The 23733-nt window shown below is 48.7% G+C and overlaps 1 protein-coding gene across 1 annotated transcript; it reads right to left on the reverse strand.

The window, feature by feature from the left end:
• Positions 1-2071: 2071 nt before the first annotated feature.
• Positions 2072-22773, reverse strand: LOC126522650 (uncharacterized). The gene is made up of 4 exons (XM_050171411.3): positions 22412-22773; positions 6691-6734; positions 3171-4220; positions 2072-2308 (listed from the first exon to the last, which is right to left on the reverse strand). The coding sequence occupies exons 1-4, from the start codon at positions 22452-22454 to the stop codon at positions 2174-2176; spliced, it is 1272 nt and encodes a 423-aa protein (XP_050027368.2). The 5' UTR covers positions 22455-22773; the 3' UTR covers positions 2072-2173.
• Between the last annotated feature and the right edge of the window lie 960 nt (positions 22774-23733).

The following is a 23733-nucleotide window of genomic DNA, read 5'->3' on the forward strand; positions in this document are numbered from 1 at the left end:
GGCGAAATGTACCCACTGTATCGCGTGAGACAACGCTATAGGTTATTTGGTGCAGATATGGCAGTTCATATGCTTGTGCACCGAGAGTACGGAGAACCTCGTTTCCTAATTTCTTGAAGTATACCTTACACTGCATTGTGAGGACATTGAATTCAGTGTCCTTTCGTGGCTGTTAGTTCTACTAAGCACGTTACAGGATGATTGAATCCATGGTGCTCCGTTACTGTCTTCGCGAGAAGGAGAATGTATCGAGCATTACATTAAAAGGTGTGAGACCCTGTATACAAAAGCTTGAAAGTTGGACCGCTCCGGACGTTGTCAAAACTGCTGACGATATACTGTCATTAGAGGCTGGGCAAATTGCAGCCATTCGGCTGTCTACGTGCATCCAACTGCTTTAAATATTTAACATATATGTGTGTGTCATGCAGATATTGATCGCTTTGTTCCGGGTGGGCTATGACAATGCTGGTCTTCGACTCGGAGTGAACAAACGAATGTGCACGCACACTGACGGTGGCCCCTTATCTGACCTTGCAATCCGACACGCTCTGTGACGCGCGTGGGTATTGTGCGTGAGGTGGTGGTAGCTTCTATCTCGTTTCGAATAGATCGGAGGCATGCTGTGTCACTGAGACCATCGCGGCCTTGTTTTCGCTGGTTCGCATCGGTCCTTACTGCATTGGCGCCGTAATGTCTACAAAGAGTTCCTTGGTGTGGGGACTGCCATGTGCTTCCGTTTCGTTGCGACGACGTAGTAAGCATGTCGTATACTTCTTTAACGAAAGAGGGCGTGAGCAGGCTTAGTAAAGTGTTCGGGAGAATACACCGTCTGCTCAGCGAGAACCATGCTAGCGATTAGACTGTTGTCGCTTACTGAAAGATCATGTCTCCCTGTTTCTATTTGTTGATAAGCCGGTCACTCACGAGCGTTTTACGCGTACTTTCTCCAAGGTCACCCTAGTGGAGGTGTACGTAAAGATACCAGACACCCGTGGGCACTTAACGGACATGTTGTTTCCGAGACAGTTAGAATGGCGTCCAAAAGGATGCAGGACGCCTGCAGACATACGACGCCGTTTTGTTTCTAAATGCCTCGTGAACGACGCATCCGACACGCGAACTCCAACTTGTACTCACTTCTGGTCTGCGGCACGATTTTAATTGCGAACAAACGCCATGGTACTCGAGTGTTCTGTGCATAACAATAGCGGGAAGTTTATCCACTGAACGCGGTCTAGAAGCCCAGGCGACGGTGCCATAGGAAGTCAAACTCTTGACTCTGTCACCGCGTAGCGAATGCATCAGGCTGAAATATTTATCCACCTGCAGAAAAGGGGACACTAAGCTAAGTCAAGTTGAGTCGTCAATTATTGTGGTTGTCACTCTTAACGTGGGAGAAGGCTCGACGAGTGGTGACCGCGGGCATTCTCGCATCCGCTTTCCGTGAGGTCATGGATTTCGGAAGTTCTTACTCAGGTCTAATTAATTCTTATTTCTTTTAAAGAAGGACTGCACTTCATTCGAAAGGAAGGTGGATTTCGGAAGTGCTTACTCAGGCCTAATTAATTTGTGTTTCTGGTGAAGGAGGACTGCAGTTCATTCTAAAGGAACTGAAGACTCAACCTAGCTATTGTGTCTCTATTGTTGTATCTAGCCAAGCATCCAAAGCCAGCTGGCAACTATCTAGCGTGAATGATGTCGCATACGTGCTCTGGATAACCGAATCTGTATGCGCATTTGGCGACCATGTGCGCATAAAAATGGCGAATTAAAGCAGTGTCTGTTCCAATCGTGTCCGACATTATCCAGTCAATCGTTACATTTCAAGACTGAACACTAGCCAGCTTTGAAAACACGAGAAAGTACTTCGAAATCCATGACGCCACACCTACTTACCGACGCCTAGGTTTCAGCGCGAAAGTTGGCCTCCCTCCCTCTGCTGAATTAACGAAAGTACAGTTCGAAAGCGTACTCTCAACACTCTATAAACTGATTCAGCGTTGCTCTTTAGTGCATGTGTACGTGTCCACTGGGGTAAATCGAAGGACGGTCAAACACACACACGAAGTGAATAATAAAAAAGAAAAGAGGAATGATTTATTGCTCTGGCTGTACATTAGGTGCAAAGGACGGGAGGGTGGGATGGGTGGGATGTATCACAGGAACACAGCTAGCTGCTCATGAGCATGCGCAAAACGGTGTTGGCTGCCCGAATGGTCGCCATCGGGCTCAGGTCGTCGTCGTCTTCTTCGTCCGGCGCGTAGTTGACGCCGAGGCGCTCCATAGTCGTAATTCGCCGGGTTGCCTGCGCAGGGAACGAATGGGAGTAAGGTAGCGGCCAAGCTAGAATGGTCATATCTCATCGAGAACTGCAACTGGTGAAGCCATTGCAGGCATAACTAACTGACGTGTATACCGCAACAGACGGTTGTCATTATCTCCCCGCGAAGCCAGAAGACAAGGCCAGCAGCGTATGTTGAAATAACGGTTAACGCTAAACACTTTGAACAATTGGTGAGTCATGGAGCCAAAGTGGACATGACAGCAGGTCGCAAAGTGACGCTCTATAGATTGCTTGTAGAATTACACCAAGTTTCAACGACCGGCCTGTTTTAAGTAAGGGGTTAAAAGAAAAATTAAAAGACAGAAGATGAAATGCAGTCTCCGAAGAAGTGCCTTGCTCAACTAACCTTCCGAGAATGATTGGAGATGCTAATCAAAGGTAATCTTTCCATTCGCACCACTTATCATTGTCACGGCCTTACAACGCACCCGCATTTCGGTCAACGCCATGGTACGCCTATCCTGCAGAAGCTTATTTTATAATGTCGTGATATTTTACCGTTATGTTAACGGGAATAGATTTCTTACTTATCTAAACAAGGCCAGATAGTTCAATTATGCAATTTAGTCATTGGTTCGCGTATCTTCGCACTCTCAATCACACTGTTTATGGTGGCCACCATGAGCGCACGAGCTTGCTTCATACCATAGCCACTATTCTTCTTTTCCAGTCCGCGTAAGTAGCATCAGTAAACCAAAACTATCCAGCCCAGTTTGCTTGTACTTACAGCTTTCATTGTCATATCAACGCTACCCATACTAAAAATGCGCCAGAGGTAACAAAGCAGACGTGTGTCAATGCTGCCGACCAAGGCGAGACTCACTGCAGGTGGTGGCGTCGGAGGAGTCGGCTGAGGAGGTTGAGCGGGTTTCTCGCGCGGACTCTCACGCTGCGGTTCGGGTCGCTCGGCGAACAGTACCGCGACCGGCACCACGACCACCGGTCCAACCCGCGGCCTGGCCATATGACCGTACATCATCGCGGCGGGAGACGGCATCATGTGAGGACCGTGCATCATCGGAGCGCCGGGCATCATCTGGGGACCGTGCATCATAAACGGAGGACCGTGCATCATCGGTGGAGCGGGCATGAATGCGTGGAATGGCACCATCATGGAAGGACTGTGCATCATCTGGGGGCCGTGCGACATCGGTGGACCGCGCATCATGATCGGAGAGTCGGGGTGCATCATATGGGGTGGGGGCATCATGGAGTGGCTACCGTGCATCATCGGATGATGGGGAGGCGGAGGGGAAGGAGGTCCGGAGAACAGAGCGGGACCGGGCAGGAACGCGGGCCGCATCATGGGTCCAAAATCCCCTCGGTTCATGGAAGGCGCGGGCATCACACTGTTGACGATGTACGGCTCCTGCACGATGGCGAAGTGCAGGCCCTGCCCGTTGTCGCGCGGCGGGCCGTTGGCGCGGTTGGCAGCGACAAGTGGAGCGTGGGTTCGGGGAGGGTGTGACGATGGCGGAGCGGGCATCTGGACCTGAGCGGGGGCGACTGGTGGGGCGGGAACCATGCCGTAGGGGCTCATGCCGGGGTGAGGACCGGCGGGTGGCCCCTGCAGGAAGCCGGGCGGTGGGCCGGACATGGGAGGGCCCGCGCGGAACGGCGCAGGCACGGGGGGTCTCGGGGCATGCACCACCAGAAGCAGCAGCGGGGGCTTCTGGTCGGGTGGTGGCATGCGCTGCATCGGAGGCGGCAGAGGCTGCGGAGGCTGCTGCTGGCGCTGCCTCATTCTGGTGGCCGCTTTGTAGGCACCCAGCACCTGGCGCAGGTCCTCGGCCTTGGACGACTCGACGACCACGGTTTCGACGCGGCCGCCGGACGGCTTGGGCTCTTCCATGGGGAAGGCCATCACGTAGCCCTGCGGAAAGTGCATTCACGGAAATGTACGGGCGCTCTTGATGTCGCAGGCCCTGCTGATCGATGTGAAAACAGCGCTGAAAGCTAAGGAGATCACAAGGTTGAAGGACCTGAAGGACCATTCCCTTCCCAGTGTACTTGCTCCCTGGTCTAGCAGTATTGTTGCTACAAAAAAGGAACACGCCATTTTGTCATCACTCTGGCATATTGTAAGCGTGGAGCAAGTATTGACCATGCGTTCATACCTCCTGTGTTTTCTTTTTCGCAAGCATTTTCGACATCAATATTTTCCGAAGTAGTCGTAATAAAAGAAAGTTCTTTCTTGGCTTGCCAAAGTAGAGTATAGCTTTGTTCTTCCTCATAATTGTACAAAATATTACATGAATTTCAGCATTTTCATTCATGTTAAATACGATGTGATTCTCCTTCCCATACTTTCATCGCACGCAACTACAGAATGTCTCGAAGAGATATAAATTGGCGAGACGGCAAAGCTGCATGCATTCCGGTGAGAAAAGGACAAGATGCCCAGAATAAAAGAACTCTTCAGCTGCAATCGTATTATGTCTGCGTCTAAGCGGCAGCCTTACGAAATCACGTATAATATTCGGAGACAAGTAAATGTAATTGTAATCTTCTGCGCCATAAAAGAAAGCAGACATTTGAGATTCGTACAGGACTAATATGAGCTTAGCCTGGGTCCTTACTTCTGAAAAAAGCTGACGAAGGAGCCCCCTTATTCTCGGAGTGCTGTCGAAAAAACTGAATATCCTAGTAGTCGAGCCAAGTGATCACAGATGCACCAGCATCTGTTATCTGCAAACCCCATCTCTCCCTCTATCATGGATGTTGACGTCTGCAAGAAGATACATTTCAAACAAAGAGTTTACTTCCATTACCTACTAATGTTCCGGTCACCAGTAATGGATCAGGTTTAGCAAAGGGGCAGAGCGAACCGGTTCATCAGCTCCGGGCCTAACCCTTTCCTAATATGGGCCACACTGGTGTCTCTATAGATTCATCGAGTTACCACGAAAGCCATCTTGATTTCTGCCGAGAAACATTTCGACAGAAATCAAGGAACTCAAGCGATTCCTGTTTTCGAGAGCATTAAAGCGCACGACCGCAAGAAGGAAATGCAAGCGCACCAGGTGCTTGTGTTCGGTGCCATGTGTGCAGTAACCATTCTAAAGCAATGTGATGATGCCTTAATGAAGCTCTCATTAATAAGAAATTCATTAGGGTGGCTTCACTGAATGATGCAACGCTGGTCATTTTGTTGATGATTAAGGCATACAAACCTCGTATGTTTTCCAGGACATTTTTTTTCTCTCTCTCGGAAAGCGGCATCCTCATGCGGCTGCCAGTAGCCTGCAGTGACCCCTGATGACACGGGCGCGAACATTTAAGCACTTTCTATTGCGCATCACTCACAATGCGCCTTCGCAGAGAGAAGAAGGACAGCGCAGTAACTGTGCAGTTAAAGCGCTGCAACCATCGGGCTGAATGTGGTCACGCACCAATTGCGCCAGGCATTTCGCTCATCTGGCCAGAGGCGCAGTAGCTTAATGGACGTATGCACCGAGGTTGCATCACGGAACGCGACGTACAGAAACGAAACAAGCCACTGAAAGCGAAGTGGCGCAATCGCTTCGGCCACGAAGAAAGCACGACGCGGCATCTCGTCTCGCGATCGGGCCGTGCCATCCCCACGTACAAAGGAACCTGTTTCACCATATTACAGGTCATGGCGATCCCATCGCCAGACACTCTGTTCTGAGCTTTATTTTGCCACGTTCCCTTTTACTCGGACGTAGCCTTATGACTACGACTCTTTCGCCGGCTGTCCACTCTGCAGCCTCCTTAGCCGCAGTATAGTGTAAGGTGAATTATACCTAATTTTGTTTTCCTCTTTCTATGGCTAGACGTACTCCCTACAAGACATTTTTGTGTGTGCGTGTGTGTGATAGTGCTGCTAAATTCATTTCGCCCGCTATGTTATCCTTTGAGTTTCATTGATTATAAGTTTGCTCTTTTTTTCTCTCTCTCTCTCTTCTTCCTTACGTTATATCTCACTTGAAGCCCTTTGCTAGAACGGGGCTCTTCTACCTCTTCATTTGGTGTACCTTTCGTCTTCTCTTTATTTGAGAAGGTCAATACCACCAAGTCAAAAAATGCACATCGTCCTCGCACTGGCACCGTTGTTAATGTACATGCGCGGCGCCTTGTTATTATGCAAACCTTCTTATATGAGGAGTGTTTACCAGCGAAAGCAGACAGTTAATTCGCTAGTGCAAAAGAGTTTAGCTTGCTCGATTTTGATATACACAATAATAATAGCTCTTCGGGTTTCCTTCTCGCGTTTAGATACTTCCTTCGAAGGTAACCGTTTGGTATTCCTCACGCGTTCTTAAATTGCCGCGCACTTCAGCGTGTTTTTACAGGTATAGAATGTGTTGAAGTGAACTCACCAGTCCTTCCTTGTCCTTCTCATCCTCTGCCCAGGCGGTAGCACCTGAAACGATAACAAAATTTTCCCGTCCATTGTTATGAGGCCTCAGCTACGAATTTCTGTCTGCTGACCAGTCCGAGGTTGCGGGCTGGAGTCTCGGTAATATCGTCATCGAATCCTTCAAACGCGTTCACTGAAGCGACGATGGCACCTCGAGGTAGCACCGGTTATTATAAAGTTTCCTACAAAAGTTAAGAGAGAAGACTGTGGCTGTGTGATCTCACAACTATCGTGGGAATGATAAGCAGTAAATGTGCTTGTTTAATCTTCTTGACTGTGGCTTCAAACTTTTTTTTTTGCGTTATTAGTTACGCTTTATCTTTCTTATCTTATTTCTTATATTTAATTATCTTTTTTTCTAAACGAGATACGGTGATATATATTTCTGCGTACACCCATAATGAATGCAAGTTGTAGCAAGTTAAAACGCGGTATTTTTCTCAAAATGATGGGCTTGCAATTTCACATATTCAGTCGAAGCTAAAGGACAAGGTTTCGGCAAATCCGCGCGCTACCGAACACGCACGCTGGCTGAGTCATCGCATTTGCAGCCCCCGTACATAGACACTAGCGTCAGAGCTCCCTTCTGATGATGTTTTGCAGGAAACTCCATGCCGGCTGCAACTCGTACCATAATAAGCGCTACAGCACAAGTTATATCACCGTGAACTGAGACGCGAGTATGGTGAAGCGAACCAGGACAAGACTTGTGCCTTATTGCTTATAACAGATGTTGTATCACTGCCTAGATTCGATCGACGGACATGTTACCGAATGTCTGCGCTAGAGTATCAATCACGTCGGTATTCCAATATTATGAACACGCACTGTAGGCGCACTTGGCTTCGTTCGTGTCAGAGCATAAATCACACCGATATCCGAGGATCATGCACACTGCGCAAAAAAAGAAAATGTAGAAGTGTAAAAGATAACCGACCAAGAAATGTAGTGGATTTGACGACCTTTCGGTTTTCGTACCTTATCCACAATTTCGAGTCGCGTGTTGAAGGCGTTGCGTCAGGAAATCGATAGTGCGATACCTTTCCTGATTGACGTTTCTTTTCACGTTTCTGCTCAATATTTATCTTCCCTCCAGACAGGTGCCGTCACTTCATTATGTTGTTGTCTTCATTTTCTTTTTCGTCTATCACAAGCACTGGGACAAGCACTGGACAAGCATCTGACAAGAATACGTAACGACGCATTCTTGTCAGTCTCCGACTTTCTCAGGTCTTTATTTGTGCCGGCAGTGAATGTGTACAAAGATACATCAGAAAAAAAGGTATACGTTCAGTAATAAGCAGTTGGCAGCGACGAATGTAAGACCATGAACATTTCGCATAACAGAAAGGTGCTGTAGGCAGAGGTGGAACAAGTAACAAAATATAACGTGGCTAGCATAGTGTGCACAGTAACGACAGAGAATTATAAAAGCATGGTAAGAAATTGCGACTGCTGTAATGATTCACTTGAGACGGGTTGTGCACGTAAAACATTCTCACGTTGCAGATTTACTGGCCTTATCCTTAAGCTGGGAGCGGCAGCGACCGTGGTTCAGAGGTATGCATTGGCACGCTGGATAATCACGTTTTTCAGATGATGGCGCAGCTCGAGCCCCGTTCACTGTGGTTATACGTATTCAACCACATTTGACTCAATATCATTGTCGACAAAAAATATTTTTAAAATTGTGTTTTAGGTGGCGTTGTTCTGGTTTTACGCCGCGAACAAAGTAGTGAGCATCGACCACTGTCTCCTGTGCTGGCGTTCTTTTTTTTCTGCATCACACTTATCAATTCCATCAGCTGCTGTGCAACTGCATTTTAAACCAACATTTCTCTACGTGCTTAATTTCTACAAAGGTACGGTCTATTTCGTTCTACACTTCAGAAATTTACACTCTATGCAGCGAAATGTGAGGATCACTGTCACAGTATCCGTAACTTGTATAAGTCAATTCAAATTCAATTAAGCCATTTATATTTTCTTGTAATATAAGAAGGCAGGGGAATTACCTAAAATCTACATTGACAATCAGCTTGTCGAGGTGTCTGTCTCCATATATTAGCAACAACAGAAGGCCCATAAGAGAGAGAGAGAGAGAGAGAGAGAAAATAATGCAGAGAAAGGCAGGGAGGTTAACCAGAGGTAGTTCCGGTTGGCTACCCTGCGCAGGGGGAAGGGTTAAGGGGGATAAAAAGAGAAACAGAGTGGAAGGGGGAGATAGAAAGAAAGGGAGACAAGCACGAACAAAGCGCGTACACTACAGAGCGGTAGGGGGCGGCATTCTTAGAGTCTGTAGTGAAGCCCCGTGGACCGCAAGAACCTCAATAGCGCGAGTAAGGCCTTCAACGCGGATGTTCTTTCGGAGCATTGGCCTAAAGCTTTCAGTTCTGAAAGTGGACGATTGTCCAACTGGTCCAGTACTCTGCACATCATTTGTCTCTCAGCATTGTACCGCGGGCACACACAGATAATGTGTGCTAGCGCCTCGTCGATGTTACATGTGTCGCACGTGGGGCTGTTGGCCATTCCTATGAGGAAAGCATATGAGTTTGTAAAGGCAACGCCTAGCCGCAGACGCATAAAGAAATCAATACGCATATACATGCGAGGTCAATCACCTAACTTTTTTCATTCATGTCTTGAAATTGGATTCTGTGGTTTTGGCGTGCCAAAATCACAATTTGATTATCAGGCACGCCGTGGGGGGGGGGGGGGGGGGGGGGGCGGAGTAATCCGGATGAATATTGACCACCAGGCGATCTTCAACGGGTCCCCCAATGCACGGGACACCGGCGGTTTTGCATTTCGCCCATTCAAATTTTCATTTGTGTGATATACATTATAAATCTGGTGATGAAGCGCATGGTTACGAAACGCGAGAGACCTGGCATGCGCACGTTGCGAAGAACTGACCACCACAAACCATGACGTAAAGAACATCAGTATTATGTAGCATCTATCGATTATTTAAACATGAGTAATATTCGTCAGATGATTTCGTGAGGCGAAATGCGAAAACACCTGTGTACTTAGATTTAGGTGCACGTTAAAGAACCCCAGGTGGTCGAAATTTCCGAAGTCCGGCGTGCCTCATAATCAGAAAGTGGTTCTGGCACGTAAAACCCCATAATTTAATTTTTAATTTTTTTAATGATTTCATGAACTTGATTATTCGAATTTTCATTTAAGTGACGTACAGGGTCGTCAACATGTAGGAAAAATAAGCAAGCTAACTCATTATGGTAGGCTCGCCTAAATTTGTCATGGAACTCAGCAGATTAATGTTTTGATAACAGCTTTGTGCATTACTCTTTGTATGAGGCACACTATTTTCGCCCACGAAGTATACAAAAAATGCTGGTGTGTGTGTGTTTTTTTTTAGAGGCTTGAATAATAATGGGGCTTTCCCCTAAAAGTGAACCGACACTGCACATTGTATACCGGATATTTGTATTCATCTAGAAATGGAGGTATTAACCAAACGACTAAAGCGAAGGACGCTACACGCACATTAACGCAATACAAGGAGCCGACCGCCGCAGCCCAAATCAGCCTTTAAAGGCGGTAACCCCCATTGTCGATCGCCATTCGCCACCTGACAAGTTCCCCCCGAAAATCGGTACAAACAACACACTCCTGACCCACTGTTCGAAATACACCGAGTGCCACATCGACGTTTTTTTTTTTTTTTTTTTTTTTTCAACGCGAACCGTCGCCAGTCGCCTCACGCCCATGCATCCCTAACACAGCGCAGCCGATTTTAAATGCCCCGTTTGTTTGTATTTTCCGCGCCCAGGCCGTTCCTTTCACGCTCCGCATTCGGCCGCTCCGCTCTCGCTCGCCGGCCCACCACCGCTTTCGGGTTTGTTTGCTTGTTTTTTTTTTTGTTTTTTTTCTTTCCTCCTCCGATACGGATCATTCGTCGCAAACTAGTAAAACGGGACACGCCGAGAAACGCGAGCGGCGTGCGTTCCTACCGTCGGCTCGGACGGGTCGGGAGAAGTACCGCGCGGCCGGCGTCGTCGCCGTACTTTCGGCCGCCGTCTCCTCTCGGCCGCGTAGCGAAACGTCCCGCGCCATTGAGAACGGGGCCGGCGACCTTATTTTTTTTCGCTCAGCGCACCCAAACGCCGCGCCGCATGCACGACGAAAGACTGCGGCGGCAGCGAAGACGTCAGGGCGGCCGCGCATCTTCGCCGGCCGGCCAGCCGGATCGGGCCGAGGCCGCGGAGGCCCTCTCGCCGAAGCGGTTTCGAGAAAAGTGCACCAATCATCCGGCGACGCGCCGCGGAACCATCATGGCCGCCGGCTGCTCCCGCAGCGAAGTGAAAGCTCCGTCGACCGCTGACGTGGCCGTGCGCGCTTTGGCTCGCGCTTTTCCTTCTTCGGGACCGCTGTTCTCCCTGGGGGACCCCGCGCGGGGCGCGCGCTGTCCCCGAACGCCGTCGAAATTCCGCCGCGTTGTCGAATTCGACGTCTTTGTCCGACTCGGTGATTAGCCTTCGCAGGATCTAAATTTAGACGGAGGATGCCGCTTGCCTGGCGTGTAGGAGGTTCCACAGACGGGCACCTTGCGCGAACCCACACAATTACATCGCATACACCCCGCAGACTACAGGGCCTACCAATCCTGTACCACATTACGTGGGAGTGCACGCTACACAACATTGAACACCACGACACAAACGCCACGCGGGAGCAATGGGACGCACTGCTGTCCAGCTCGGCCCTCGACGACCAGCTCGAGCTGATACAAGGAGCTGAGGTGATGGCAGGAGCCAGCGGAGCCCTGGTCTAGTGGCTCCGACCATTAGCGATTCTTCTGGTTATTATTTTAATAAAGTTTATCTATCTATCTATCTATCTATATATCTATCTATCTATCTATCTATCTATCTATCTATCTATCTATCTATCTATCTATCTATCTATCTATCTATCTATCTATCTATCTATCTATCTATCTATCTATCTATCTATCTCACAGGAACGGTTATACGACCCCCCTGGTTTGCTCAAAAAAACGCCGACATGTCGGAATTTGGGATGGATTCAAGGTGATAGCTATCCTTGGACATTGCAAAATTCGGCCATACATTGTAATGTCACGTAATGGCGGCATTTTTAACCAATCAGAGAGGCCCAGAGGGCTGCTGCGGCCACTCTGATTGGCCCAAGAAGCTGCCTTCTTTTTTTTAATGGGCCATATGGTAGAATTTGACAATGTCCTAACCAGCACCGCAGTAACCCCCACCCCCCCTCCCCTTTATGTGGTCGTTGTCGTCTCTTTTGTTGCTGCTGCCGCTGTTGCCGTGGAGCAAAAATGTGTCTCATATCCACTATGGGAGAAGTGCTAAAAATGACGTCTATAATGTCTATAGTTAATATCATAAATAAATTTTCAGGACTGTTATAGAACGTATGCTGTTGAAAGGGGAAATCTCGTGTTAAAATTAGTGTCCACCTTCGCAGACATTGGCCTTCATTCTTTTTCAGAAATTAAAATGGGAACGATATTTTAAATATCGCTTATGATAATGACAAGCATAGGCGCTATTATATGTTAAGCGTTTAATAATCATATTGTCGGCCACCAGTTTTAGAGAAATGTTGTGTTTGAGACGTACTGCTGCTTCATCAGTGACGAGGACAAAAGAACGAACGCGTAGTACATTTCAAGTGCCACCAGAGGACGCAGCGATCTCTAATGAAAAGTGAAGGCAATTAGCCGCCTTGCGACATATGTAGCTGTGTGCTTTCTATGTGTTTAGGCGGAACAAAAAACACGTTTTTGTCCGAACAAACTGGATAAATGCACTCTTTGTTCACATACGTGGAGGAGCTCATTTGAATAGGCACCAGCGTCCCATTTAGTCAAGCAATAATTTTGGGGGGTTCTTAAGGCACGATTTGTCCATATATAAGCACTTACCATAAAAGGTATTGCTTCACTATGATTTTATTGAGGCATGGTAACTTTTATTTAAAGGTGCACATTTTCACGTTTCCGTCGGTTAGCAGAGCTCTATCTTAAATAACTGAAAGAGCCGAGCAGGGTTGGATGTTTCGGTTATCGTTCGTTAGGCCTGAAGGGTGCACCGATTTTATCAAAATTACAGCAATTTTAATTAAAGTTCACCGCCAGTCACCCTGTTAAACATACTGTAACATGACTCATGCCACGGCGGTTACATTGTGCTGGCTTCTGCAACTCTTACTCAAGATAAGTGAGCTTTAGGCGCCGCTTTGCTTTAGACGTCACATTAGCACTATATACGGCAAATTACTATAGTTTAACACATTACTATTATTTAGAGCAGACAGTGGCATTTACCTATGAAAATGTGAGAACGTGTGTCTTTTCTGAAAGTTATAAAAGCGACAGTTATAAAATTCACAAATGTTTTATCAATGTTACCGCGCATATAGTGTGTATAGAGGGCTTGCCAGTACACAGAAAATGGCTCTGCAAGGGCCCGCCATTTTGTAACGACTTCCTTAATCGCCCTCTTTGGAAGAGATTTGGATATAACGACAAACCAATTTGAAACATGCGTCTTGTGAAGCGGTGACTCATTTATTGCCCATTCGTTAATGGAAGAAGCATGTCGGCGTAAAAACCCCGAGTAAGAGCACCCTACTGCTCTGCCATCTCAATAAATCAGTAACACGACATACCAAACGAGTAAAACAGTGTCTAAGTAAACTGTGACTATCTCTCAAAGCTCTACGGGTTTTTCTTGTGGACGTTGGCTTGATCGTTTCTGAAGTGCAGTGCAAGTGTTCTACTCTCTCGTTCTCTCTCTCGATGCATTTGGCAAGACAGGCGTAGTGCACTCCTGGCGTGTGTGCGTGTGTGTGTGCATGCGTTTTTTTCTTCTGCTTTATTTTATGAGATATGAGACTTGCTTGCACGCAGGAAATGGTTTCCAGCAGGAAACTCGGACATGAACAGCGGGGAAGAACACACATGACGCATGCCGTGCTGTCCTGGTCAGTGTTTTCTGCAGGAAGCCTTTTCTTGCGATGTGCGACCAACGAACTCTGGCAAATACTTTTCCCAAGTTTGCTGACACATGTTTTTGTGCTCGTGTACACTTTTCACCGCATGCGCAGAACGCTATCTATATTTACATTTTGAGTCGTGTTTGAGTGTTTGCATCCTATATGTTAGCGCATGCATAATTTTTCTCACTATTTTTCTTCATTTCGGCTTTTATTGCTCTACAGACTAGTTTAGGTAGTGTCGTCTTGCCACCTAATCCCCAAAGAGGTATCCGTCTTTCTTATGTCGTTATCCTATCCTGGCTAGAAGTTTCAAATTTGCGGCTGTTTAGTGACCCTGACTTTCCGTTATTTGCGGCTAATAAACAACAAGAATATACTGGATGAAAACACGAGACAAAAACTCAAAGCTTCGCGACATGCAACAATGCCGCCCTCTGGCGATCGATAGGGTCGCCTTCTTGTATCACTTTATTTCGCCTGGATTTCTGCTGCGAAGACAAAAAGGCACGAGGCTCCCGGAGGGATGAGTCAGCAAATCGTTTATTAAGAGGATGGCACTTCGGCCTGATTCGATCAAAGGGGAGACTGAAGCGCAAGTTCAAGCCTAATGGGGAACCCCACCGTTAGCGGACTGACAGCGCTGGTAAGCCCTGCGTCATCAGCTATTACTCGTCACTCAGTCGAGGCTTCCAAGCAGCGGGGAAGTAACCGTTCCGTGATAACGGACCGCTGCACTTCGTCGTCTGTTCTATCGCATCGCGTTCTGAAGAAAAGTATGGCAACGGTCGTTGCCTGCAAGAGAGGTTGACTGTTGAACAGAATGTTCGGAAACAGCAAACATCCAGCATCTCTCTCTCTCTCTCTGTCTTTCTTTCTTTAATTCTGAGATTTTACATGCCAAAACGACGACAAGATTGAGGCACACTGCCGTGGGGGAATGCGGATTAATTTTGACTAACTGGGGCTTCTTTAACGTGCACCCAATGTACGGTTCACGGGAGATTGATTCTGTTTGATATGATTCTATGGTTCCTGACAGAATATTGGTGCCGCAGTTTCGAAACGGGCACAGTATCTGTAACACTGGCAAAGCTATTCTTTGTCGGCGTACGCCTTTTAACTTACGTCGGCCGTGTACAATACTTGTACAAGAACTACAAGAGAGACTCGTACATCAAATTTGTTTTACAAAGAATTTTTGTGAGTTAAGTACTTGCGGCCGGTTGCTGTTTCATATAGTACTGTAAAAAAAATATCCATGAACCTTTCCGCTGAAGCCCACCCTGTTTCTTAAAATGTATTACAAGCCACTTTCCGGCAAAAAAAAAAAAAGAAGTGAGTGAGTATCAGCCTTGGAATCAAGTGGCACGTGGCCCAATATTTGATCACGGTTGTTTGCTTCTGTTTGCTCGTGTGTATTACCGACCATATGCATTCAACAAACGCGTGCAGTGTAGTCGTGCAAAAGCCATTAACACTACCAGTGTTTCTTCTTTCTTCAAGCCTTCTAACGAACAACACGCTCCAGGTGGTTTGTATACATTGTAATATGACCCGCGTGCGGCGCGCGGATTACGTGCCGCCGGGTTACATCTACACGCGTGGCCGGTAAGAAATTTACGTGCAGGGTAGCGAGTCTTTGTCGGTGGGAGGCTCGGGCACGACGACTCCGACTGGATGGCGGTTACTGTCTTTTTTTTTTCTTTCCTTTAAACAGGCTACACTCGAGAATGGTTACCACTAACCTGCATATATCACGCAGGACGCTTTTTTTTTTTTTTCACACCCGCTGCAGCGTGCGTGAGACGACGTGGAATAAGAGCGGGGCGCTCAGCTGGTGAGCCAAATGAAGACAAATTCGAACGGCACGTCTCCACGCGCAGCAGCATTCAGACGCCCACCTAGCGCACGCATCACACACACATGCAAAGCGCGCGCAAACCACATGCACTCGCACAATCGTGTAAATGGTGAAATGAAAAAAACAACGACGGGCGTTTCTTGGGAAGCACTTTCAGCGCCGGCACACAAGAACAAAGGGATGACGTGTAAGCGACCACGGCGCGCTAACTTCGGCACTTTTATTCTCGGGAAATCGAAGCACTTTATGATACCACGTATTCCTACGCCCGCCGCTTCTGCGCCAGTTGAATTCGGCGCACCGTGCTTGTCTATATATGCCTTCCTCCTTGTCCCTGCCTGCCGGCGCTGAAGTACTTTCCAAGTATGCGTTTAACCAACACGGCCAACACGCACAGCTGTTCTGTTTATACGACGACGTTTCGCCGAAAGAAAGGAACTCGGTTCTCACGCTGAATGGTTTCTTTAAATGGACGCGAAGACAGGCGGGCTAAACGCCTATCCCCGTGTCCGCGGATGAACCTCGACTCCAAACTCTCGGTTGACTCCTCTGAGTGGAAAAACAACTGATACAAAACTAAGCAAAATGAAAGTCAACGAACGAGAAGGAACAGACCGGACAGAGCGCTTGTTTCCTTTCTTTCTTTTTCTGTCTGTATTCTTTTACTGCCCTTAATCCTCTTTCGAAAATGCACCACTTAGCCCTAACGTTTTCATCAACTATGAGACACGGCGCCTCCTCTCGAGTGAATGAGACACGGAGCTTCAATTCCTTACTCCTGGAAGTTGCTGTCTCCGTGGAGCCTCAGTGAAATGCAGCGAATGCTCCAGTCGTTGTAAAGTACGGGGGCTATAGTCCCGGCGGTACAATGTTAGCCAGAGATTCTGCCTCGCCAGCTGTGGTGCATGTCCACAACAGTCACGTAGTGTGATAGACTACTGAGGTATGCGTCGAAGTTCCGCCGTTTTATTCCAAGGCATTGCAGACTCTCCATCAAGTAATGGGTGTAGGATGATGTTTTGCGTATTTTCTAGAGAGTGCTCGAAACTATAGATTAATCAAATATCGTTGCGCAATACCGCTTAGCCGAAGGCCAATTGGTGGTGTGCAAGCAGCCCTCAGCGCATTAAAGTCAAATCAAGCCACATCGAACGGGCAGAGTGCTGCAGCTTATCCGAAGCTCAATTTGCGTGGTTTTCAATTTACCCAGTGACTGGAGGCGATTCAAGCGAGTTGCCTTTCACTACGTTCACGTGGTACAACATGGAAGAACTGCCGAGGGTGCCTTCGTACTCAAGTACGTGTTCTTTTTTTTTTTTTTTGCGAATAAACGAAGCACGGGCAAGTTGCTTGCTATCGCGAACAAAGTTCCTCACGGTGGTGGTCACGAACAACGACTGCAGGTAATTGTTTCAAACGAAGACTCTCGAGAATCAGACCCACCCGGGTCGAACGCAGTACACTCTATACTTTGAAAGAGTAACACGTTAGTATTTCTTCTGTGTCAGTTCTCCCGTTAGCCTCCATCGAGCAGATAAAAGGACAAGTACAATGTTACGCGGACATTCGCGGCGTTACTTGTATTTTCATCGTTGAAGCTTAAGTCTTACACCGCGGCGTCACACGGCCACTTTTGAACGCGATCAAGCTCGATTTGGATCGAAATCCTCGACCGTTATTGGCTCCCTACCGCAGGCTTGAGCAAATGGGCTAATCGCGACCGAGAAATTCGATCCGGATCTGGCTAGATCGCGATCAAAAGCGTGTCGTATGACACCCTTATATACACAGAACAGGAATGTGGAGTTTTGTTGTACTAATAAATTATTCCTCTGAAATAGCGAAGAAAAAGAACAGCTGCTTTTGGCGTCATTGGAGGATCGGCAATCCTGGAAGGACTCCAGAACGAAAGACGGATAGCGTCGCGGTCCTAAAATACCCGCACCAGCTCTCCCAATGACGTCATGAATTCAGACAGTGTCTGTACACTCTGGTGCAGTTAGTTGTTTGTGGGTGCAGAAGCACTGCATTCCCTTCCAGAGGAACCGAACAGTGAAACTACCAAGCTTAGAGAACACCCCCTTTACTAAAACAACCCAAATACGAGAAGAAAAAAAAAGAAAGACTTCAAAATTCGTGACGTCATAGTGACGTACCGGCAATGAGGTTCAAGAAAATTCAAGAAATTCAAGAAAAGGACGTTTGGTCTTCGTTCGTAAAAAAAAAAAAATCTTCCGCTAATTGAATATGACGTTTGAAAGAAAATTATTTTGCCAATCTAAAGTGATTTGCTGTTTATCTACAGCGTCTCTTTTATGGACCCGCAAACTGTAACACGAATGTCGCCCTACGCTGGGCATACGATGTACGTGGTGCAACCTCGCCAACGCTTAAATCAGAAGAGTCCGAGTCACGGAAGCGAACGCTTTCCCAGGCTGCCTATAGTAGAATATGACTGGGATAGTTGGGTGAACAAACTAAAGAAAAGGGCAGTATATAGTATTATGCTGCGTTTGTCTCAATATATGTCACCAGTTGCAATGGGGCCCTAGATAGCGCGTTCCTGTTAATATCAGCGCATGTTAATGTCGCTCAGCACGTTAGCAACGTTAGACACGTTTGCTGCAAACTATGAGTACAATCGTACGAGGTCAGACAGCGCTATCAGTGCGACGCGACTACCGGTCTGGCACTGCTGGCTTCGAGTTCTATTATAGTCAATGCGCGCAAGGACCCGGTTGGCTAGTAAAGAAGAGAAGAAAAAAACATCATTATGTATACGGTTTCCTGCGGTCTGACGCCCGCATTCAGTACAGACGTTCGCGTTACCAGGGCAGCCATACAAGAATGGCCGTGCGCACATACATTCGGTGTCACAGATACTCACAACCAGCCCAACAAGTCTGCCGCGGCCTATCAGCACGGGAGAGCGCGGCCGCGTTTTGTGGCGTGGAATTGCGGCGACAGGCAGGTAGTCCGGTTTGGTAAGATTAAGTTGGAGGATGCGCCCGTTTGACCGAGCCGACGACGCATTTGAGAATGGCAGGTGTCGCGAAAACCCCTCGTATAATGCAGGTTTTATCTTTACCCATATCTCGACGTGCCAACTTCGCATATATCTCTCTGTCGATATAAGGATGAGAATGATTATAAATATTTCTTGACGCGCATACTGAGGAAGCGTTCTGGCTCCGTGTACTGTTTCTATATCTGGCACAAGATCGGCTCTCGTATTAAATTCTGGTTTTGCATAACGCGCTGTTCTTTTTCCAGCACGCATGCAACCACATGCGACCTTTTTTTCAATGTGTTTCTTTTTTAACTTCTTTCTGGTCAGTGTAACATATGCTGAAGCTGTGAGATGAATGCACTAATATCCGCCAATAAGTGTCTTTCAGCGGTTACCAATATATATATATATATATATATATATATATATATATGTATATATATAAAACACGAACACCGCGCGGCGAAGCGGCACAGATTTTGGTCCATCGCAACCGCGCGTCCCATCCCACAACGCGACGCGTACGCGTCGACGTCTGCAGACGCCTCCAATACGTCAGAAATACGCTCCGTGTGGTTGTCGCTTTACTGCATTATCGGACCACCCCCCCCCCCCCCTTCCCCAACCCCCACCCTCTCGATACTACAGCCTGGCCGCACGTGCCGGCACAGGCCACAGAGAGCGGCCAAGCCTGAGTGCCGTCATCTGCGACGTGAACGCCCCTGCCGTGCGCGTCTGAGCGCGTCCAGCCGCGGCGGGGTATTAGCTGTGATGGCGGTCGCCCTCTAACGGTGACGTCGCAGCTATAGCGGCTCTCAGGCGTTCCCTCCTTTACGCGCCGCTTTGTATAGAGCCCCTTTTACTACGCGCCTGCGCCGCGCCCAGCGCGAGTTGTGTTCCGCGGAGTGTGAAATGCACGCGAAGCAAGTCACGCATCTTCGACAATGTTTCTGTTGTTGCTGCTGCTGCTGTCGTTGTTGTGTCGCGGTTAGTTCAGGCGGATCTCAGCTGGCACCAACTGCGAGCCCCCCTCTCCCCCTTCACTCCCTCTAACGTCCCATTCACGGGCCAATGAACTCCTCTGTGTAGGTAGGTCTACGCTGTCATGCTGCTGAGAGCGGAGGATGTCGGAGGAAACTAAGCCGTACGCGAAGCGGCGCGTAACTGAAAGCCTTCGACTATAAAATCGGTGGCCCTAATGTGCGAGGTCGTCGTCAAGGCTTCCGCGAGCTGAGCGAATATCAAGAAGGGTAGAAACGGCGGGTTTCGTTTTGGAGCAGCTTATGGCTGTATGGCATAAAGTGTGGCTTTTGTTTGTTCTTATACGTAAACGTTATTTCGTTTTCCGACGCGCGGGTTCTATCAATACACGTTTTAGCTGCGAATGTGTTTGCGTTCGCGGTGTTTCGTTTGAATAGTCCGATGCGGGATACGTGCCCTATTTCAGATCTTGCGTTACACAGAAAAACAGCCTTTTCAAGTCCAAGTTTTTGCTATGAGACGAGAGTAGGGCGTGACCCCGCAAGTCGCGTGGGATATAGCCGGAACTGAATTCGATCGCTGTGCTGGAAACTAAAAATAATTTAGCAAGAGGCACCAAGTAGCGAAATATATTATAAACGCTCGACTTTTTAATTACTTTTGTTGAGTTCCGCGAAATGGTACTCAATCCGCGGCTAACGAAGAATATACGCATGCACATCGCGTAATCCAGAACGTGCGAAACTCGTATATCAGCAAAAAGAACTGACAGAATAAACTATAACTGTAGTTTTACACGTACGCTTACCGCGTTGTGCTTCGAAATCCGTCGTATGCTCACAGCAGCGTACGCTATGCGCGGAATAAATGTTTATTCGACTTAGCTCCAGGGGTGGTTCAGGACCCCTTTAACGTGCACGTCACATTTGACTATATGTACTAGTTTGTTCGTTTTGCACTTACGCATATCGAGTTTTGCTTTGAGACCCGTCGTTAAATCGTTTTACGTTTGCATCACGCTTCGATTTAAAAAAAGAGAAGTATGTACAGGTTGTATTCCAACATTAATTCACGAATGTACGCCTTCCAAAACGCATAGGTCTAAGTGAGATGCTCGCTGAAATCTTTGTCAGAGTTAAAGGTAATAGTGCACGAAACAAGGACCCAAAGAAACATCAAGCCTTAAACATCCTGGGTGGCCTGTCTGCCATACAGCTATAGACGCCATGAGAGTAAAACAGGCCCACCCTAAACATCTTGTTGCAAATGGGCGTGCACAAAGGTGGTACGTTAGTCTGCGGCATTACGTCCGCTTAAGGCCTCCGGCGCATCCTCCTGTGGCAAAATGACAGACAACGAGGTCACAGACAGATTAGAGACGCGCACGGCGAGTTTGGCCGTATTAAGCGCCTAAAACCGCCACGCAAGTGTCCTCTTCACGCGCAAGTGAACGCCAGCCCTGTAGACTTTCCTTCAAACCAGGAGGTCATTCTTTCACGCTACTGTGCGCTGGAGAACAGAATACTATGCAATGACGGCCCCACCAGTACATGCCTATGGTCTTAACTAGGCTAACTCACTCCAATAACCGAGGTATGATAAAAAGACGGTCGAAAGGTTTTTGACAGGAACGCTGCAACGTAACCGGTTCATTCGAGCGGAATGTACGATTGGAGTGTTACGTTACGAGACGGACGCTTGCCGCATGTCAGAAATACCGCGGTCGCTGTTAGAACCTGGCGCTTACATAGATTCAAATTAGTTTATTTGTTCTGCTGCAGTCTCTGCTCATGCACTGTTTCGTAACTCTTCCGGGCACTTATCCGTCGAAACTACCAAGAAAGAAACTCTTCTAGTTTACATTCGCAAGACATCTCGGAGCTTCGGGGCTTATACGAAAATTACAAAGCGTCGTCGCGGCAGGTGCCGGAAACTAAGGATATAGCGGACCCTCTGCTAACAACATTACTTTGTCTATTCTAGGCGAGCGAGAAAGGATGCATCTACCTGTAAGTTATATATTATAGGATTATATATGCATACCATGTCAACGGACTATATACCCCAAGGATTTGTCGTACATGAATATGCGACTCAGGGAACCCCCCTCCCCAACCCACCTCCCCGAAATTATGGCGACATACGCATGACGGTGATTATGCTGACAATGTAATCTAATTCGTTTGTCCGGGTGAAAAGGGAGAAAGAAAAGAAAAATAGAACGCGGCTGGCCGCACGTTTCGAGAGCGACCGCTGACAGATCGACCCCGCCCTTGAATTGCCAACAGTTGTGCGCCGCTCTCTTTGTCGATGTTATCTCGCCCGTCCTTGCCTCGCCTGCCAAAGCCTCCTGAGAAAACTAAACTGCGCGGTGCTGCTGCTGAAAGCGCCCCCGGCCAACTGGAGAAAAAAAAAAAGAAAAGAAGACAAACGTAAAATATCGTAGGCAAGAAACCGTTAGGCCCGCTTCTACACACTCCTCATCTCGCAAGTCTCATTTCGGCAGTGAAAGCCGGGAACGCCTCGCAGCGCCGGCAACAAGCGTCGTTATAACTTCGTCATCGAATGAAAGGACGGTCCTTCCAACTAACTCGCATCGCGCGCGGTCCTGGCACCGGACGCCTAACACGCGGGGTGCGCGGGACTCGAGAGCACACAAGAGACGAGGCCTCGGGGGTGGGTGTGGATGACGGCGGGGTAAGCGCGGAAGACGAAAATCATTTGCATAGGGCACCGGAGCCGCATCGCTTGTAAAAGCCGGACTGGCCCCGAGGCGGTGTAGCGACGGCGGCGGCGGCATCCCCTGGGACTCACCGAGCAGCAGGAGTAGCGCGAACGTGGCGACGGAGGTGCGCATGGTCGCTACTGCAGCCCAACGCAGGCGCTGCTTGCCGGACGACAGTACACGGTGCGTCTGCCGACGCTGGCCCCGTTCGTTGGCGTCGTCGTCGGCGCTGGCGGGCCGGTGCGCCCCACTGACCCACTTGGCGCGGGCGCCTCTTCCTCGTGGACGACGACTCGGTCGTCGGCCCGCTACTGACGCTCCCGCCGCTGCGAAGAGAGCAAAGGTCGTCGCCGAGGGTCCGAGCCTGGCACTCTGGTCGCGGACGTCTACCGGTCTCTCGGCTGTCCGAGGGGTCCGGGCGCCTTTTAAGAGGACCGTGCCTCCTCGCCTCGCGCCGGTGTTCTCCTATATTTCGAGGGGGATTGCACAGTACACACTGTGGCATCCCTCCGCCGCCAGTCTGGGTCAACCCGCTTTCTCCGCCGCTTGCCGAGCAGTCGAGGGAGGGAGGCCAATGGACTCTTCTTCTTCTTCCCGCGCACTTGACGTCGTTCGTGCGCCTTGACGGTTTTCGCTCGGCACCGAGCGCGGGCCTCGCGGAAGCGTTTCGCCAAATTTTTCTCGCGCGCGACGCGCACCGTGATGCCGTGCGTGTGTGTGTGTGCGTGCGGTCCCGTCATTCGTCCCGTGCCCGTATTGTGTTCGCGTGGCTCCCAGTGAATCCCTGGGAGAGACGACACCGCGCGCGGGCAGCAGCAGCAGCAGCGGGAGTATACATAGAGAAGCGCGGCAACAACAGACGCGCGCACCGTTTGTCGTTGTTTGCCTTCGTCGTCGTCGACGGCACGCTTCTGTGCTCGTCGTCGTGTCTTTGGTGAAACACACCCGTGGCGCGTGCAAAATGCAACGCGCTGCGCGCGCTGTATACGCGTATGCAGTGTGTGTGTGTGTGCATGTGTGTGTGTTTGTAGCGTGCAGAAAATTTGCGCTTGACGTGCGTTTCAGGGAGCGCGCGTCTGCCACAAAGGGGCGAAAGAGGGAGGGGAGGGGGGGAGATGAGGTATAATCGGCTTTGCGCGGTGGCGAAATGACCGCGGTTTCTCGGTTACGAGTCGACGACAAAAGGTCCTCTCTTCTTCGTCTTCTTCTTTTTTTTTTTCGTTGTCTTCCTCTCTTCCTCTTTCTTTTCCTTTTTCTTTTTCTCTTGCAAACAAATATCGTTGCCTCCCGCCGTCTGTACGATATCTGGGGGAGACCGACAAGCGCGTCGAAACGTGCGCGCAGCCCATCAGACCTACTCTCCCGATGATTGCGTCCGTGCGAGTTCGTTGGTATACACGTGATGGTTAAG

The sequence above is a fragment of the Dermacentor andersoni genome, chromosome 6 (genome assembly GCF_023375885.2).
Source record: "Dermacentor andersoni chromosome 6, qqDerAnde1_hic_scaffold, whole genome shotgun sequence".
Classification (NCBI taxonomy): Eukaryota; Metazoa; Arthropoda; class Arachnida; order Ixodida; family Ixodidae; genus Dermacentor; species Dermacentor andersoni.

Bases quoted from the DNA above. Each gene is read 5' to 3' on its own strand.
- LOC126522650 (XM_050171411.3), bottom strand. From the start codon at position 22,454: ATGCGCACCTCCGTCGCCACGTTCGCGCTACTCCTGCTGCTCG. The intron at 6,735-22,411 runs GTGAGTCCCAGG...TTATCGTTTCAG, and splicing joins CGCGCTACTCCTGCTGCTCG to GTGCTACCGCCTGGGCAGAG. The intron at 2,309-3,170 runs GTGAGTCTCGCC...TTCCCTGCGCAG, and splicing joins CTCCGACGCCACCACCTGCA to GCAACCCGGCGAATTACGAC.